General features: G+C 40.9%; 3 protein-coding genes across 3 annotated transcripts; 1 reads left to right on the forward strand and 2 right to left on the reverse strand.

Moving 5' to 3' along the window:
- Window positions 1–511: 511 nt before the first annotated feature.
- On the reverse strand, window positions 512–5,364 carry tmco1 (transmembrane and coiled-coil domains 1). The gene is made up of 7 exons (XM_051376033.1): window positions 5,144–5,364; window positions 3,589–3,666; window positions 3,441–3,500; window positions 3,253–3,299; window positions 2,997–3,064; window positions 2,713–2,857; window positions 512–952 (listed from the first exon to the last, which is right to left on the reverse strand). The coding sequence occupies exons 1-7, from the start codon at window positions 5,211–5,213 to the stop codon at window positions 854–856; spliced, it is 567 nt and encodes a 188-aa protein (XP_051231993.1). The 5' UTR covers window positions 5,214–5,364; the 3' UTR covers window positions 512–853.
- A 551-nt stretch (window positions 5,365–5,915) lies between these two features.
- On the forward strand, window positions 5,916–13,084 carry uck2a (uridine-cytidine kinase 2a). The gene is made up of 7 exons (XM_051376032.1): window positions 5,916–6,098; window positions 7,537–7,696; window positions 7,876–7,972; window positions 9,278–9,420; window positions 9,929–10,026; window positions 10,116–10,164; window positions 11,618–13,084. The coding sequence occupies exons 1-7, from the start codon at window positions 5,994–5,996 to the stop codon at window positions 11,752–11,754; spliced, it is 789 nt and encodes a 262-aa protein (XP_051231992.1). The 5' UTR covers window positions 5,916–5,993; the 3' UTR covers window positions 11,755–13,084.
- Window positions 13,085–14,898: 1,814 nt separating this feature from the next.
- aatf (apoptosis antagonizing transcription factor) lies at window positions 14,899–16,871 on the reverse strand. The gene has a single exon (XM_051376031.1). It carries the CDS (start codon window positions 16,803–16,805, stop codon window positions 15,195–15,197), a length of 1,611 nt encoding a protein of 536 aa, XP_051231991.1. The 5' UTR covers window positions 16,806–16,871; the 3' UTR covers window positions 14,899–15,194.
- Window positions 16,872–17,296: the final 425 nt, after the last annotated feature.

Here is a 17,296-nt window from a genome sequence, read left to right on the forward strand (position 1 = left end):
GTAATGTTAGCTAGCCACTAACATTATCTAATCCTAGCAACTAAAATGAGCTATTTAGGCTTCTTTTAGTGATCAAAAATGCTAAAATATATACTGCATTGAATTGCCCATGTAGGAAAACTTACAAAAGCACATTTAGTTCATGTTTGTACCTTGTTTAGTCAAAAAGATATACTGAAAAATAGATTTCAGCCTGGCGGTGGCGGCCATTTTGAATTTCTCAATTTTGAGGCATTTTGGGACATTTTTGAGCTTCATATACAGCAGATTTGGATTCAGCACCCCTTAATACCCCTAGAAATGTTGTATAATATAAATAATCACAAAAGTGCACTTTAAATAAGCACATTTTCAGAAATTCTGCCTAGACTATATGGGATACCTCAGTGTCATGGAGGTATCAGAAGTCTTAACAACGATAAAGACAGCAGTACAGAGGGAATCCAGCTCGCCAAACTGTGAGGAAAAGGGAGAACACCTGAAATAAATCATTAAAAAATGAAAACTAAAGTTTAATCATAAAACTTTATTAATATGTAAGAAATGAGGATACAGACAATGACATACAATAATACTGACAAATGGATCAGATGTTACTGTGCCAATTAATCATTAAAATCCCAAAACAATGTATGGCCTGTGCTGAATACAAGGTAGACGTTTGCATCCTTTGGTAATCAACTAATTAAGAACAACTTTTCTTCCTCTAATTTCTAAGTGAGACAATCAAAGTTAAATAAACAAAACATGTATGAAAAATCCAACAGAAGGTAGTGTAGCTGCAACAGATAATACGTGTTTGCTCCAGCACTGATGTGATTGTAGGAACAGCACTGTTGAACTCGTCTGATCACTAGGAAAACTTGGCTGCCTGAGGAGGAGGTCCCAGGAAGCCTCCAGCCTGTTTTGTTGCAGCTCTGGATGGTGCGAGGCCGAGCATCTTCTGGATGTTCTGGAGAAAAGACACAGAATGAAACACTCGGGATGCAAAATGAGGCCTGGACAGTCGAAACACACATTCAACCCCAACCTTAGGAAGGGCATTCTTTTGTGTGTCTACAAAGCAATGTTTTCAGTTTAACGAAGTACTCAATTTGATATTCTTTATTTTATTTATTGTACTCAAATCCCAAGAAAAGACTAAACCAACAATCAAATTTATCCTGCTCAAAAATATGTGTTTCCAAATGTGTGCGTTTCTGGATTCCAGCTGTCGGTTTTACTTTACTATGAACTAAGTTAGCATAGCCTGATTAATCCGAACTCCATTCAGAAAACAAGCATTTTAAAACTTGTTTGCTCGTCGTCTTGTGCACAGACCCGACAAAGTATGAATTCAGATTTTTTACAAATCACCATTATGATGTAGTTATTTCGGCCTCATTTTGATCTGTTTAATGACATAAAATCACAGCAAAACATTTTAGGCTCATACCACCGTCGTAAGACAGATTAAAGGGCAAATATTCGCCTCGCGTTACTCGTGTCAGAAACAAGTAAATACAAATGATCCTGCGAGTAAGGCGAGGCGAATATTCACTTCACTTTTGGTGGGAACCCTGAAACACAGCTCCTTCAAGAAATGAATTTGTCTTTTAAACAAAATGGAACTATATATTGGTCACCATTTTTTGAACATTCACACTGTCAGTAGGAATCAGTGGTTCGATTTTGTCTAGCAAAAATGTTGAAATTATTTTTTTTAAATGATAATATATATAACTGTTTATGCTGTTTTATTGTTTATTAGGTCAGATGCTCTTTAAATGAAGCACCCCTAATTATTTTTTATAATGTAAGCATGGAGGGCAGAGTTAAGCTCTGCACAAGAATTAAGGACACTTAAAATTAAACATCTCAACAATATAATACAATAGGTGTTTGCTTTTGGCCCGTGGCCTACCATAAAGTTACAGTTTTGTCCCAAAACAGAGAATGGTTGTATATTAATGGGAGTTTGATAAGGTTAATGGCTAATATGAGTGTCTCAATTTCTGAGATTGCCAAAGTCACTTTCCAATCTGTGTTTTCCAATGGTGGTAAAATTTATATATTTTTATGAATTAATTTCTTAAAAAACAAGCCTTAATTAAATCTATAGCCACACTAATGGCCCGTCAGGCTGTTAATGCCCATTACTCATCAGAAAACAAATTTGCTGGCTATGAGAAAAGATGGCAACTTTGCTATTATAAATGACGTTCTGGGGTAAAAGATGTTTGGCCTCAGGGTGGCACCAGAGGAAGCGGCATGTTGCTACTTAAATTAAATCAAATCAAATCAAATCAAATCAAATCAAATCAATGGCACTTAGACCCCCCTGGGAAACTACATAATCAGGGTTCCCACTCCTTAAAAAAAATCATTTTCCAGGACCTTTCCAGGAGTTTTCCTGACAATACAGAACAGCATTTGCTCACAAAGTCTTATAATGTGCCAGTAGGCCTAGTATTGACACACTTTTATTACTCCTTTTTTTTGATGCAGGGTTGATGATAAAGTGTCTCAGGCTCATAGGAAGTAGCTGGTCAGTGTTTATGAAACACTCTGCGTTCATTTGTTACTTTCCTAGGACAAAATAGATTATTAAAATTTCTATCGCTTGCTGCTCATGAACTGTTTCCCCTCAATACAAGACAACCTGTGAAATGCATACCATTAAAACGCATGAATCCACCCTGTGTCTATTTTTGTTGCCACTATAGAAGTTACCTGTCTGATGGACATGGTGCAGAGGATGTAGAGGAAGATGAAGGAGCAGTCGGTGTAATCTTCGCCCAGCAGGTTGCGATGTGACAGTCCCTGGATGTAGGACAGCGGCACGAATGGCAGTTTGGCCACAACTCTCCCATCGAAGCTGAACAAGAAAAGACAGCGGTGAGAGCTCTCAGTGACCAACAAAGGCTTACAATCATCACTATTGGAACTTTTCTCTGATTTTCTTTTACTTAATTAGACTTTTTAAATCAAAGGAGGAAAATATTACATGAACTTACATGGAGTTGAACATTCCCATCAAAGCTGTAAAGCAGAAGCCTATGGCGAACATGGACTTCATGCGAACCTAGAAACAAACACGTAGGATTAATAATGTGATTTTCAATCAGATTACATTTGACTAGAGTTTGGCAGTACTCACTCATTCAAATATCTCAGTATTGTTTAATGTCGATGATGTGACAGTAAGCCTTACAATATGTGGATGGATTAGCTCTAAACTTAAGCATTCATTGTAAACAAAGTGTCTCTCACCATAGACAGGTCTCTGTTGTTGTTTTTCAGTTTCTCTTCTTGTCTTTCTGTAATACAATCAGAAGCACAGATCACTTATCAAAGGAACACTGGCAGTGTGAGGAGAGTGTGTCCAGGTCCTGTTCAATTCATCAATTTTTGCTTAGACGCAACTTATTACTTTGCCAATTTGTTTACTGGGTTCTTACCGATTTTCTTCTTCTGTTGACGTCCTGCAGATTCTGTGATGGTTTCCTTTTTCTTCTCAACTATTGTCAAACAAGCAACAGAGAATGCATTAAACAGTCAAAAGAAAACAATCAAATGTAATGACAGTAGTACACAGAGTCCACTCACGTTTTTTGCTTTGTTTTTCCACTTCAGCCTTTAGCCTCTTGTACTTTTCAGTCCGGTACACTAAAACCCAGGTAATCCCTGAGGAGTGGATTGGAAGAAGAGGATGGTTTGTAAAAAAAAAAAAGAATACAGCTTTTTTCAGACCACTGCCACTATGTAACATGGGATTGTGCAACATATACTGTGAGACAATATATACATTTGTCAGATATTTTATCAGCCAACAGTAGATTTTTTTTTTTTTTAGATTTCCCAGAAAATGTACTCATTAATACATACTGATATCATGACATACTATTACACTGTTATAGAGAATTTTACACACGTGCAACAATAACAATGACAATAGTGCAACAAAACAAGCACATACAATTAAGGATGTCCATTTGTCTCAGGGACAATAAAAATATTAACTGGGACACAAAGATACAGTGTCTCGGACAATTCTGGGACAGCAGAGACATTTATCATTACAAATAAATTGATTACCTTTATGTATCACACCAGGGAAGAGGTTTTACAGGTTGCATTTGCACAGCAGTTTGCAGTAATGCATTTATTGATCAAAGAGTTCAAAATAAACAGTAAGTCAACCAATGACTAAAAGAATAATGAACACTGATTGTGGCCAAACACCTAGGGTTCTTTCTTTTTTTAAATTCAGATATAACTGCTGAGAACAACGAGCAGAACGTCCATGGCCGACCAGAGAGTGGGTCAATTAAGTCAATGAAGAGTGAGTTACTGAATCAAAGTTAGTAGACTGTATTCACTATGTAGATTTTCTTTTTAAAAGAAACTGAATTTGAAACAAAGGTTATTAAGTCTGGGACAGTTCAGTTGAAAGTAGAATTTGGGGCAGTTGTAGGACACTGAGGTAAACAGCCTATGAAAGTCATATTAAGCTGCACTGAATTCACAATATATGCTCTTTCCAGCTGGCTTTAAAGTGTTGTAGTTTCCCACTGCACCCGAAGAGCCTAAATAATTTACAATGGAGCTATTTTGATTGAGCTACAAAACAACTTTAACACAAATGTATGAATAAAAGGGTGGCAAACCTCACTTTGTAGACTACAAACAACGGTAAGAACAGTATAGATACCCACTCTCTAAGTCATATTAACTTGTTAGAACAATAAAACTTAAATAACTCTTTTAATTTTAAAGACTTTTGTCCTTTTCATTTCTGGTTCTTTTGTGTCAAATGCAGAAGGGAGGAAGGAAATGAAGCGAATAAAACATAATCCCTGCCTACTTTACAACAACAGTTTAAATACACTTCTCCTAAAGTTTAACCGGAAGTTGTATTCCTGGCTCTGTCCGACTCGTTAATGTCAAGCATTAGCATGGCTAGCTAATTTCGCTGGCTAGCTATCACACCGCTGGTCCTCAAGAGCACCTAAATTAGCGGGTTTTCAATACATATAACGTTGCCACTGTTTCCCCGCTATGTGAAGCACAATGGTGTAAAAGTATAACGTTTTAATGCGTGTTTGGGACGATAGTAAAACCGTCCGGCTCCAAGCTGCCGGGCTGTCAGGAGCTCACTCACCTTCGGCTAACAGCGCTGTACAAACAGAGATAAACACGATCAGTATGGTGTCTGCAAACATGGTGCTCATGGTGGATGTGTCCCGTCTATCCGACCGCAGACAGTACGATGAGAGATACTTTTCTTTAGTAGAGATTACACCGTGAGCACATTACACGGATCACTGTCAGCTTCAGAGAGCTGTGTCAGCATCGGTGAGGAAACCAGGCGAGTGAAAAGTACTTCCGGTTCACCGGCCTGACCAGAAACATTCAATATTCATACAAAACTAAAACAATACAACTGTTGTACAATAAAAACGACTTTTTAAAAATGTAATACATTGTGAGGTTTGACCTTGTATTGTATGGCAAGGTTTTTCTCTTTTTTTGTCCTTCTACGTAAAATAAAAGGAGGATATATATTTTTTATAAAAAATAATTTTAAACATTAATTTTGTTAAAGCAACAACAAAAAAAAATACATAATATGTAGTTAATGTCCGACTATCCTATGAAGAATAGTACTACCCTGAGGTGCACCCATAAACACATAAACAAATAAAAAAATAAATCTTTTTTATCTTAAATGTGGTCATGGAAACAAATAAAGTAGCCGCTGATATTTATTAGAGTAAGAAAGCTAATAACTAAATGAATAACTAAGTTGAGTCGTGAGAACAAAATGAGAAGATTTAAGCGCAGAGGTGAATCTCCAGTCTTGATGGTTTTACAGTAAGTGACTCACATGTTTAATGGGACGCAGCTCGTTTCATCATCACCGACACCATCAGCAAATGGGAGGAGCGCACGAGGAGCGCAGACACCGCCAGTGTGTCAGAGGGTCGCGCGCATCGCGCTGCAGATGAAGCATGCCAGGCGACAGCGAGACAAAGCCAGGTGACCAAGCCGAAAATGAGAGCTATAATCGGCAGCCTTTCCTCATTGGCGTGGCTGGAGGCACAGCCAGCGGCAAGGTTGGTTCTTACATCACAGTGCAGGGTTTTTATTTCTTGGTATTTATCAGGTGTTAGTCTGTGTGAACCGACACAGATGGATTCATGTCATTAGTTTTTAGGACATTTAGAGATGACGCGCATTTTTTCCCCTTGTGAAGCATCTTATATCTTATTTCTCTGCTGGATCAGTTAGACTGTCTGTGTTGCTTGATCAGCACTGAGGTAGTGTAGGCCGCCCTATACTGCAAGCCAAAACAGGATGACATGTGCGTTACCAGAACAAGCCTTTTCTTAGATGGTTAATGAAGTAGTGTGCTATATATACATTAGATTGAAAGACTCCCATATGTCGATTATGCTCTCACAGTTCTCAAGGGGATATAAATGATGGCAAGTGAGATTACAGTTCATTTGCATCAGCTGCGCAGGGTCTGCCGGCTATAAACTCCTGAAAATCAGAGACAAATATGAAACACATTTCTAGCTCAGTAAGCTCAATGAACTCTCCAGTTTTGCCTAACCAAGCAGATTTTGGCTCTTTTGTCAAGGTGTGAACCTGCTGCAGGCCGTCCATTAATGAACAGCACATATCCAGTGTAAGATGTGTGCATTTTTTCCTCTTTGTGACACTGCTGTAACCTGCTTGTGTCTCAAGCTCCTTCTTCATTTTCAATTCACAGGCCGCCTCATTGGCATTACTGCGATGTCTCCATCGCCACGAGAGACTAAATATCTGCATTATCATTCTGTGTTCTGCATCCAACATCATGCAGTGTTTCAAAGGTTGTGTTCTCACCTTTGAAGATCAGATACGGGTGTGTTTTAGTTTTAGATTTTGTTGCACAATTGCTCTGCAGAGTAGATCATCATGCAGGATACACACCCAGTGGCACAATCTTCTTAATGTGTGACAAATTTAGTTATTGAAATGTCAGAGAGGCAGTGAAGCAGATGCCTCCGGGCTGCGGTATGGGACATTTTGAACGCAGTGTAAACCAGGTAGACAAATCTATTTCCATATATTTGTCATTTAAGCAGCCTATTCCTTGACATTAGTTGTGCAGGTTGATTTTAGAGGTGATTAACTCAACAGAACTTAGTTTGTGGTTTAGCAGTCAGTTGTTTGTGGGTTTGACTTCCTGGTACTATGCTCTTTCTTTCCCATAGGAGTAACTGCTCACAGAACCACCTGTTCTCTCACACTTGTTATCTGAATGGGGAGTAGACTTTTGTTTTGTGTACGGTTCAGATATGAGGTGGAGAATTTCGAGAAGTTTGTAGCTTTTAAAGAGATACTGATTTCCAACGATAGATTGAGTGACGTTTCCCAGCCACAAAGACCTGAGTTAACTAAACACCACGTTTTTAAATGAAAGTGCTCCAAAAACAGAAGGATGTGGTCAGTCATAACAAATATTTTCTCAAACTGCTTGTTTTCTCTTTCGTGTGTGGCTAGTCGTCGGTATGCAGCAAGATCATGGAGCTGCTGGGGCAGAACGAGATTGACCACCACCAGCGGCAAGTGGCCATCCTCAGCCAGGACTGCTTCTACAGGGTCCTCACCCCAGAGCAGAAGGCCAAGGCACTCAAGGGCCAGTTCAACTTCGACCACCCAGGTACGAAACGCCTGCAGGCCTGACACAGCTGTGGGCCTCCAGCTAGGAAACCTTTGCTTTGTTATTCAGAGGTATTCCAGTGTGTGTGATTCAGGATCTTGGTGTAAGGTTTGCGTGGTGATATTTCATCCTGCTGGAAAAGTGATTTGAGCTGCTTTGTGCTTTTTCCTTCTGTGTAGATGCATTCGACAACGACCTCATAATCGCGACTCTGTGGGACATCAAGGAGGGGAAAACTGTACACATCCCTGTTTATGACTTTGTTTCCCATTCCAGGTGAGTATTATCAAGTCCATACAGAGACAACATTAAAGGAGTGTATTTGTTTGAGCCCATGCACTCTATAAGCCGTCTCCAATGCATCATAATGCAGCAGTAACATTAGCTTTAAAAGCAGATGTAATGTTCGCTGTGTTGGATTAATTACTCTACCTTTTATGCTAATTGATTTTCATAGCCTGGTGAAATGAATGGAAACCAATAGCTGCCTAAAGGAAGGAAGACAGTCATCAGTAATGTAAAGTATAATGTAAATTGTAGTAAATAGACTAAAATAGGGGCAGGCAACCTGCAGCTCCGGCTGTGGGTTATTTTTCAACATTTTAACTTGTTGTCGGACTACAGTGATTATTACATTCTCCAAATGTAATAAATGTAATAATGTGTAGCCATGGAGCACCCTGGATCCTTACCGCAGCGGTCTGGGTTCAGTTCCAACTGAGGCCCATCCCCTCTGTCCTTCCTCACTTATTGCCTCTCTTCAGCTGCTTTTACATTTTCTTTAAAAATGTTTTAACAACTAAAATGTGTGTCATACATTACATCTTGGCCTGGCGCCTTTCCTCTATCCTTATTTATGTCTGCTGTGACAGAATATATTGCTCCTCAGGGACAAATAAAGGTCTTGAACTTTAACTGTTTTTTTGCTGAACCTGAATAACGGCGGCTACTAGTCTTGAGTTTCACTAGCTAGGTTAGCTTTGGACTCCATGTCCCAAAAAAAATGAATAGTGCGTAGACAGATTGTTCACTTCCACCTCAAACACTGCAGGCTTATGCTTGATCTGCGGTAAGAAATTAAAGCTACAGTAGGTGATTTTAAAAAAAGTTATAATTTATAAGGTTGAAACTTTCACTATATCCTGACAGTAGCACATGAGAGAGGTAATCCGTGAACCGGTTCCTCTGGTTCCTCCCAGTGCTCCTAATGACATTGGCAAGAATCCACCGGCCTGAACGAAAACAACCAATATGAGAAAGCTGAGAAAGCTAGAACGACGCTTTGGATTGGAGGCTTAAAGAGAGTTGATTGTTGAGGTCCCAGTGCGTCAAATACAGATGCTGTGGGACCTCAACAGTCAACTATCTTTAAGCCTCCAATCCCATTTGAATTGGATAAATAAATAAATGTTACACACTGGAGCTTTTTAAGGTGGCTCATGTTAGCTAAACCTTCTGCAGAGAAAAGCTGTAAAACTGCAATACTCAGTCACTGCGTATTAACATTTACTATTTCTGTCACTGTGGTGACTATTCAGGAAATCTTTAAATGTCTTTATTTTGAATTTCTTTGTGTGGCAGGAAGGAAGAGACAGTGACAGTGTACCCCGCTGATGTGGTGCTGTTTGAGGGAATCCTGATGTTCTATTCTCAGGAGATCCGAGACCTTTTCCAAATGAAGCTGTTTGTGGACACAGACGCAGATACACGTCTGTCACGAAGAGGTGAGGCACACGAAGCCTTTACATTTTTAAACAGAAGAGGAAAGACACAGACGTAGTTTAACGATTTGAGAAATTCATTATACATAAGAATAAGATGAGAAGATTGATACCACTCATGTCTGTAAATTAAATGTAAAGCTACTGCCAGCAGGTGGCTGGGTTAGGTTAGCTTAGCTTAGCGCAAGGATTGGAAGCAGGTGAAAACAGCTAGACTGGCTATGCAATAAATCCCCCTACCAGAACCTCTTAAACTCCCTAATTAACACGTCCTATCTTGTTTATTTAATCTGTACAAAACACTATGGTTTTATGTGGGGTTATCTATTGGAATATCCCTCGTCTGCGCCCAGTAATTTCCTGGAATGTTTGATTAAACAAACTGGCAGTAGCTTCATATATTCTGTACAGTATCAATCGTCTCATCTACAGTAACTCAGCACACAAGCAAACAAGCCTTTTTCCCAAAATGTGGAACCACATAACTTGTCCCTGGTCTCATTTCCCCCAGTGCTGCGTGATATAAGTGAACGTGGACGGGACTTGGAGAGCGTCCTAGCACAGTACATCACTTTTGTCAAGCCGGCTTTTGAGGAGTTTTGTCTGCCAGTAAGTGCTATTCTACATTTACACAACTCTGTTTGCATGGTTGTGTCCCTCATGGTCTAACCTTTTTCCTTTTTATTGATGCTATTTAGACAAAGAAATATGCAGATGTGATCATACCAAGAGGAGCTGACAACCTTGGTGAGTATTTTTGCAGTTGTAGCTTGGAGATTCTTCAAGAACATTGGAGGTGATATTAAAGAAATTGAAAACACTAGTCTAAACAGTGTTATCATGAAGGACACAGCTGTGTTTATTGTTGACCTCTGAGCTGGGAATTGTGTTCCCAAAACTAAGGAAGCAAAAGCCTCTGCTGCTGGGAGAACAAAACAGCTTTGTCTGTTGATTTGATAAGAGCTTTAAACAATCCAAAACAAGTTGTAAAAGAAAACCATACTGTGGATCAGTGGGTTTCAAACCTTTTGTTGTCCAAGGCACACCAAAGAGTGAGCCGAAATCTCAAGGCACAAAATGCAATCTTTGAACAAGACTGAGGTGAGGCAGTACTCGGCACCATCAACATATGAAAGATAGATGTTACTTCTCCTCTTCCTCATATTGTACAAAGATGAAGCCAAAATATATGTACAGCTGCTGCCAACTTTCACCATTCACAGCGAGTTGCAGTGACCGCGGTTGTCACCGAGGTATCAAGAACCCGCCCATATACCCAGCTGACGAAGTCGCGACCATCTATAGCTTTAAATAACAAATTAAAACCGAACATATCAGAAAAAAACATTTGAACATACATCAGTGTGATAAGAACTACCTGAAATGACAGAAACCATCTGCTTACATGGCGGCAGCAGGCTTTATGACCTATACTGCAGTCAGCCACCAGGGGGCGATCAAGATGTTTTGGCTTTACTATTGGGAAGCTGTCATGTCGTCCATCTTTAAATATGTCCACGTTAGGCACAGTGATGCTTTGAGCTGAATGCTAACTTCAGCATGCTAACATGCTCACAATGTTTATATCAGTGTCTACTTTGCAAACTACCAATCACGCCATTCTGGAAGAAGTTGAACTACAGCTACTGCAATATGTGGTTAAACTACTAGTTCTATTACATGTAGTAACATTTTTCAATTCAGTTTTATTTGTATAGCGCCAATTCATAACAGAAGTTATCTCAGGACACTTTTCAAATAGAGCAGGTCTAGACCGAACTCTTTATAACATTATTTACAGAGACCCAACAGTTCCACCATGAGCAAGATCTTGGTGACAGGGGCAAGGAAAAACTTCCTTTTAAGAGGCAGAAACCTCGAGCAGATCCCGGCTCTAGGTTCCTTCTGCATCGACCGGTTCACTGCTGCTCATCATATTATTTTAGCATGTTAGCATGCTAACATTAGCTAATTAGCACAAAACACTACTGAGGCAGATCTGAATAAATTTTGCAGGTATTTTGTCATAAAACAAAAATATATTAGATATTTTATATTGGAGTCTTTGGAAATCTCTTCAGAATAACCTCCTGGGTTTTTCCAAGATCACTGGGTTCGGTTTTTGTTTGGGAATATCTGAGATGATGCTTTGCTACTGAGCCTAACCCTGACCACGCACTCTCTTTGTCTCTCAATACAGTTGCTATCAATCTCATAGTTCAACACATCCAGGATATTCTCAATGGTGGTCTGACCAAACGGCTGAGCGGGTGGTTTAATGGTTATGGAACAACAAAGAAGCAGCCAAACATGGAGTCCAGCAGTCGGCCTCACTGAGCGCAGCGCTCTCCGAAGAGAGGACGGAGGGTTCACCTCTACGCGCCGAATGTGCTCTACAGTGTGGCTAACAAGGCAAGAGTAATTGCCAGGAAGGCCTCCTTTTGATCTGTTCCTGCTTGGACTGAGGGGATTAATAAAAGGGCAGAGCATTTGTTTGTGGAGCTGGTTTAGAGCAGTTGTATATTCAGTTATGTTTTTCTCTTTAGCTTGTGTACTGTATGAGATTGAAAGGGGAGAAATGCAAAGAGGCTCACTTGTAATTTCATTTCAAACTGCTGCTTGCCTTTACCACAGCACTGAAACGGACAAAGTAACTAAAAAAGCAGTTATGGCGTCTGACAAAAGATTTCCGAACAGCCTTTAACCATACAATAAATGCAGTGTAGCAACACGCTGTTTAATGGCAGGGCCTTACTGTATCCCACCACAGTTACAGGTGCACCGTCTGACCTGACTAATAACCTTTATCAATGCAACTTCACGTCTTTTTTCAAGCTCTCTGTAAAGCCTTTTTTCACTTATACAAATCGATTTTGAAATCATGTACCAATGGATTGAGGTTTGTGATGTTGGTGTCATGTGCCCCCGAGCTGCACTTGCTTCGTCTCGTGTGAATCTAACAAACTGAATTAGTCAAATTCAACAACCGATTCCCACCTCAAATTATCTGATGTATGACATCATCACCAAAGATCATTTCCTGTACTGTCTCTGTGGGCTAATTGTGTAAAAGAAATGTGAAAATTTAAATGTGATGCTGACATTACTGTAACTCATTTAGATGTCGGTAACATAAAGAGCAAATAATTATGTTATGGAATTACCACAAAGTATTATTTTCCTTTTGAGTCCCATAAACTTGAATCCACAGATGCACATGTATGCAAGTTTCATTTCCAAGAAGCAAACCTACACACTAGGAGTTGTATTAATAAATGCATTGAGCTGTAAAATGTCATGCAGACACCCAATGTAAATGTGTTCTGTAAATGTTGAAGAGTTTTCTTCCTGTATACATTTTTCTTACGATAAAGTTCTCAGGTACTCTTTGTTTGCTTGAGTTGACACAAATATATATTTGTGTTTCTGGTTTAGTTGAGATCTAATCATTGTTCTGTACATATTATTAGAGAACAGAAAAATGCCACTTGCTGCTTGGTGCCATATTGCAGATACCCAGAAAAGGTTGAGCATTTGACTTGCTTTACAAACACTGTGGAGTAATGTAGAGGCAATCAGGGCTGTGGCTGCCTTTGAGGTCATATCCTCTGTATTTGTTTCTGGGGATTTGGAGATTTTAATAAAGTTTACATTCAGCAATTCAAAACTTTCAGATGTTGGCTATTTTATAGGCTAATAGGCCTTTTGCATAGAAGACATTTTGGCATGTCCCAGTAGGGAATGTTTAAATGTCGTGGCATTGTGCATGCTGGCTCACTGTCATGGCTGACTGGGACTAGAGCTTTGATTGGGCCCTAAAAAAATCAGACCCAACCAGACTTGAAAACTTCTGTGCAACCCTGAACCCGAACCGTGGAAGCAGTTTAATAAATGCTGCTCTGTGCCTCTGTTATCGTTAGAGCAAAGTAAGTTTGTTACCAAAACTAATGACAAATTTACTCATTAATTAAAGTTGTTAATAAAATATTATTCTTATTATTATTTTATCTCAATTAGTCCGTGGCCGACCTAAGGCAGCAGTTTTGGGCCCGAACCTGGTGGGCCGTATCGGGTCCATTTAGGTTCGAGCAGAAAATCAAAGCTCTAACTGGGACACTTGAACAGAGCAGATTCTTAGTTAACGCTGTATTCAGCAGAACGGGAAGAACAGTGTATAGCTCCTTTCATTTATCCGAATCCATTGTACAGTGTTAATATTGGATTTTATATCAATGTAAGTAGTGGTGGTGCATTTGCAGCCATTCTGTCAACAGTTTGTTGAGGGATTCTGTTCTCTGCTGCTCATAATCACATTTTGAATATGACGTAAACGCAGCATATGACAAATCAAAATGTCCTATCCAGTATTTAAATTTGACTACTTTTTGGCCAGCAAAATAATACGTTTCATTGTTTTCCCTCCAGATTTTTTATTCCTGGCAGTGTGCTCAAACATTTAGACCTTTGTGTTGAGAATGAAAGGAATTTACAGAAAAAAATAGAAGAATAATTAAATATAAAAATCTAAATATTAAGAATAGTTTAGAGTTGTAGGGTATCCCCAGCAAGTATTCTCACTCATCATTTTTTGCAAGTTGGAACAATATGTAATAAATTTATAGCGACCATCGGTTGATTATTGATGAATACCTCATTATCTTCAAACCTAGAAATAACCAAATACTCAAAGGGGATTTCTTAAGACAGAATCATGTCAGCTTGGGGGGGGGTCTTTAATCTACTGTGCATCTGTTATAAAAGACCCACTCTGACGTTATGGGAACTTGGGTTCATGAACTCAGTCCTGGCTATAGACCGTGCAACGCCTGTAATATCATAACTCTACAGTTGTGTCTTTAACCAGTACTACAGTACATGCTTAATGTTAGCAGGTTTTCACTTTGTGACAAATAACCATACATTCAGTACGCATACAAAAAACCCACCCTGACTGGGGGTCTGAAACTGCCAGACCATTTGTATTGATTTAAACTACCCCTCCATATGCAATTAAAATAAAAAATGTATTTCACTTGGTACAAAATAATGTCTCACAACAAAGATTATGTAACATTTTGATATAAAATATAAAAAAACTATTTCTCTGCACTTTCTTGTAGTTTTTGAACATTGCAGAGGACCTCCTGTGAGATAACAGTACCAGCAGTGGCCACAGGCCAATTTGAGTTTATGACCTCTGCCCTTGATTTTTTAAATATGCTGCTAATGCAAACTATTCTCCCACAATGCAATGCACAAAGGAAATGATGGAGCTGCTCTAAAACTTTGTGTCTCTCTGTATAGTTTAATTAGTAGGTCAATTCTTATATAAAGTACTGTCTCATTCCATGTGTGACATTTGTTGATTTTTTTTGTATACTTACTGCTTAACCCAGACACTGTATACAGTTAGTATGTTGTGTGGAATTGGACACACCATTTATGTTAGGACAGTTCACTATTTTAAAAAAGGCCAAGCAATTTGAAGTAGGCACTTTACTTGAATCATATGAGACTCTGTGACAAGATGAACATACAGTGTTTTCTGTACATAAACAACATATACTGAAAATGCTACTCAGTACTTAATAAGAACTGGACGTGCCCTGTAAGTCCATATCCTGTAAAGTCAGAGCACCATGGCTGTCGGCCCTCTGAAGAGCCTCTTCTGACCCGGAGCAGGCCCAGTCTCTGTCCCAGCTTGGCATCACTCCTGGCTAAGTGAAAAAGGGCACTTCTTTGTTTGTAATCAGGCTCGGTGAGTACTACCTCCTTCCTCACTCCCTGGCTGCGGAGTTCTGGCCAAAGAGGCCACGGTACAGTTCGCTGCGTGCCTCGTCGCCCATGGAGCTGTGGTCAATAGGAGCCATAAAGTTCACCAGCTTACTGTGGATGTGGAACCTGACTTTACGGCCCTTGCTGGCTTTGGTGTCCACCTTCTTCTTGATCTTGCTGCGCAACTTCTGGATGGCCAGCCACTGCCTGCCCATCGCCACCTGGTCATTGGGGTCCGCTGCGCTCGTCTTGCGCTCGATCAGCTCCCTCAGTAGCTGGTGGTAGAAATCATCATCGTCAAATATATCCTCGTCCAGGTCCTTCAGATGCGTGTTGGCTTTCAGCTGCTGCTCCGCCTCCTCTCCCTCTGTGAAGGTGGTCTCAGAGGTGAGAGCAGAGGCCTCTTTTTTCCCCAGGATCCTGTACTCTGAGCGTCGGGTCTGGGTGCGCCGCACCAGCCTCTCATTGTCCGTCAGCACCTGCTCCACCTGTGTCAATATGTTTCTGTCGAACGCCCCGAAGCCCTTGCTGCTTTTGCCCATAGTCAGTCTGGTTTTGTCGTGCCACTTCTGCAGAGTGGCGTTTCGGTACGGCTGGAAGGCAGCAAACCGTTTGGCCATGAAGTCCGGGTACTCTGCCATCTCCAGTTTTCGTTTAGGCGCTCCACCCTCCTGCACCGACCCCTCCTCATCCTCATCACTGTTTATCTCCTCGTCTTCACCCTGAGCGATGGCCCTCGTGTCCGCGCTCTGGCACAGCAGCTGGTCGTGCAGCTCCAGCAGGGATCGCTGGAGGGCTTTCAGAGCTTTGTGGGTATTCTTCAGCTCCCCCGCGAGCTCGGCTCCACCCCTCCTCTTGAACTCGGGGAGGGTCTGCGGCTGCGGGAGCTGGTTGGCCGTCACCAGAGCCTTCTGGATTTTGATTCGGCCCTCGAGCAGTTGGTCCCACAGGGCCAGCTGGTTCTTCACAGCCTTCCCCTTCTCCACCTCCTCGTCCACTTTCTGTTTAGAAAATGTGCGAACAGTTCCCTCATCTTCATCATCCTCCTCTTCCATGTCATCATCATCATCATCAGAGCCGTCATCTTCATCGCTGCTGCCATCATCATCATCTTCACTCACTCCCAGGTCGTCCATGCCCTCTGTCAGTTCATGGAAGTCCACCCCCTGAGGAAGACTCATGTCTGCAGTCTTTCTCTTAGATGCCAGTTTAGCATTCAGTTGTGCATCACTGCCAACCAACTCCTCCTCCTCATCCTCATCCTCTTCATCATCCTCTTCATCATCCCCCATGGAATCCTCTTCTTCATTGCTGCCCTCCTCCTCCTCCTCTTCCTCTTCATCATCGTCCTCGTCCTCCTCGGATCCCTCAATGTCCATCAGCAGCTGTTGACGAGAGACGGTCTTCCCCACGTACCGTGTGTCAGTCTCCTGGAGCAGGGATGAGCTGTGCTTCCGCAGAGCGCTGGGGCCGACCCCATCTTCATCAGCGTCCTCGTTGAATCCTTCTATCACTTTGGCTTTGGTGGCCTCGTCTTCGTCATCCTCCGGATCGGCAAATTTAGGCAAAGGATTCAACAAATCCTCGAGCTCCTGGGAGAACGAGCCCGCCATGGGTAAACGTTTACAACAACCGCACGTGCGCTCTCAGGTCACGACGGCTCCTCGGTGCGGATAGTGATGACGTTGGTAATATGCGACGACGCTTAGAGTTGTGGGATAGTCAATCCCTGGGTGAGGTCTTTCAGACAGAACCTGTTCATAGGTTGCGGATAAAACTCAAACCCCCGAATGAAACAATAACCTGAGCAAAACCAGAGTCCGTACATTTACAACTGAGAGATATGAAGTTAAACAGTCCTTTTTTGTAAATCTTGTGAATGTGATGCTTTCCCAAGAGCTCAAACTGTCCATGTGACTGTTATTTATTATACAAACATTACTCTGTAATAGGGAACAAGACATTTAACTCAAAACAAAGCAAAACAAAATAAATAGCGATTCATTGACTGAATATTATTTTGCAAAGAATCGAAAGGGGAATAAGAGGTGTATGGAGTGTGTGTGGCACAGTGTGTGTGTGGCACAGTGTGTGTGTGGCACAG

Source organism: Dicentrarchus labrax, unplaced genomic scaffold (assembly GCF_905237075.1).
Source record: "Dicentrarchus labrax unplaced genomic scaffold, dlabrax2021, whole genome shotgun sequence".
Classification (NCBI taxonomy): domain Eukaryota; kingdom Metazoa; phylum Chordata; class Actinopteri; family Moronidae; genus Dicentrarchus; species Dicentrarchus labrax.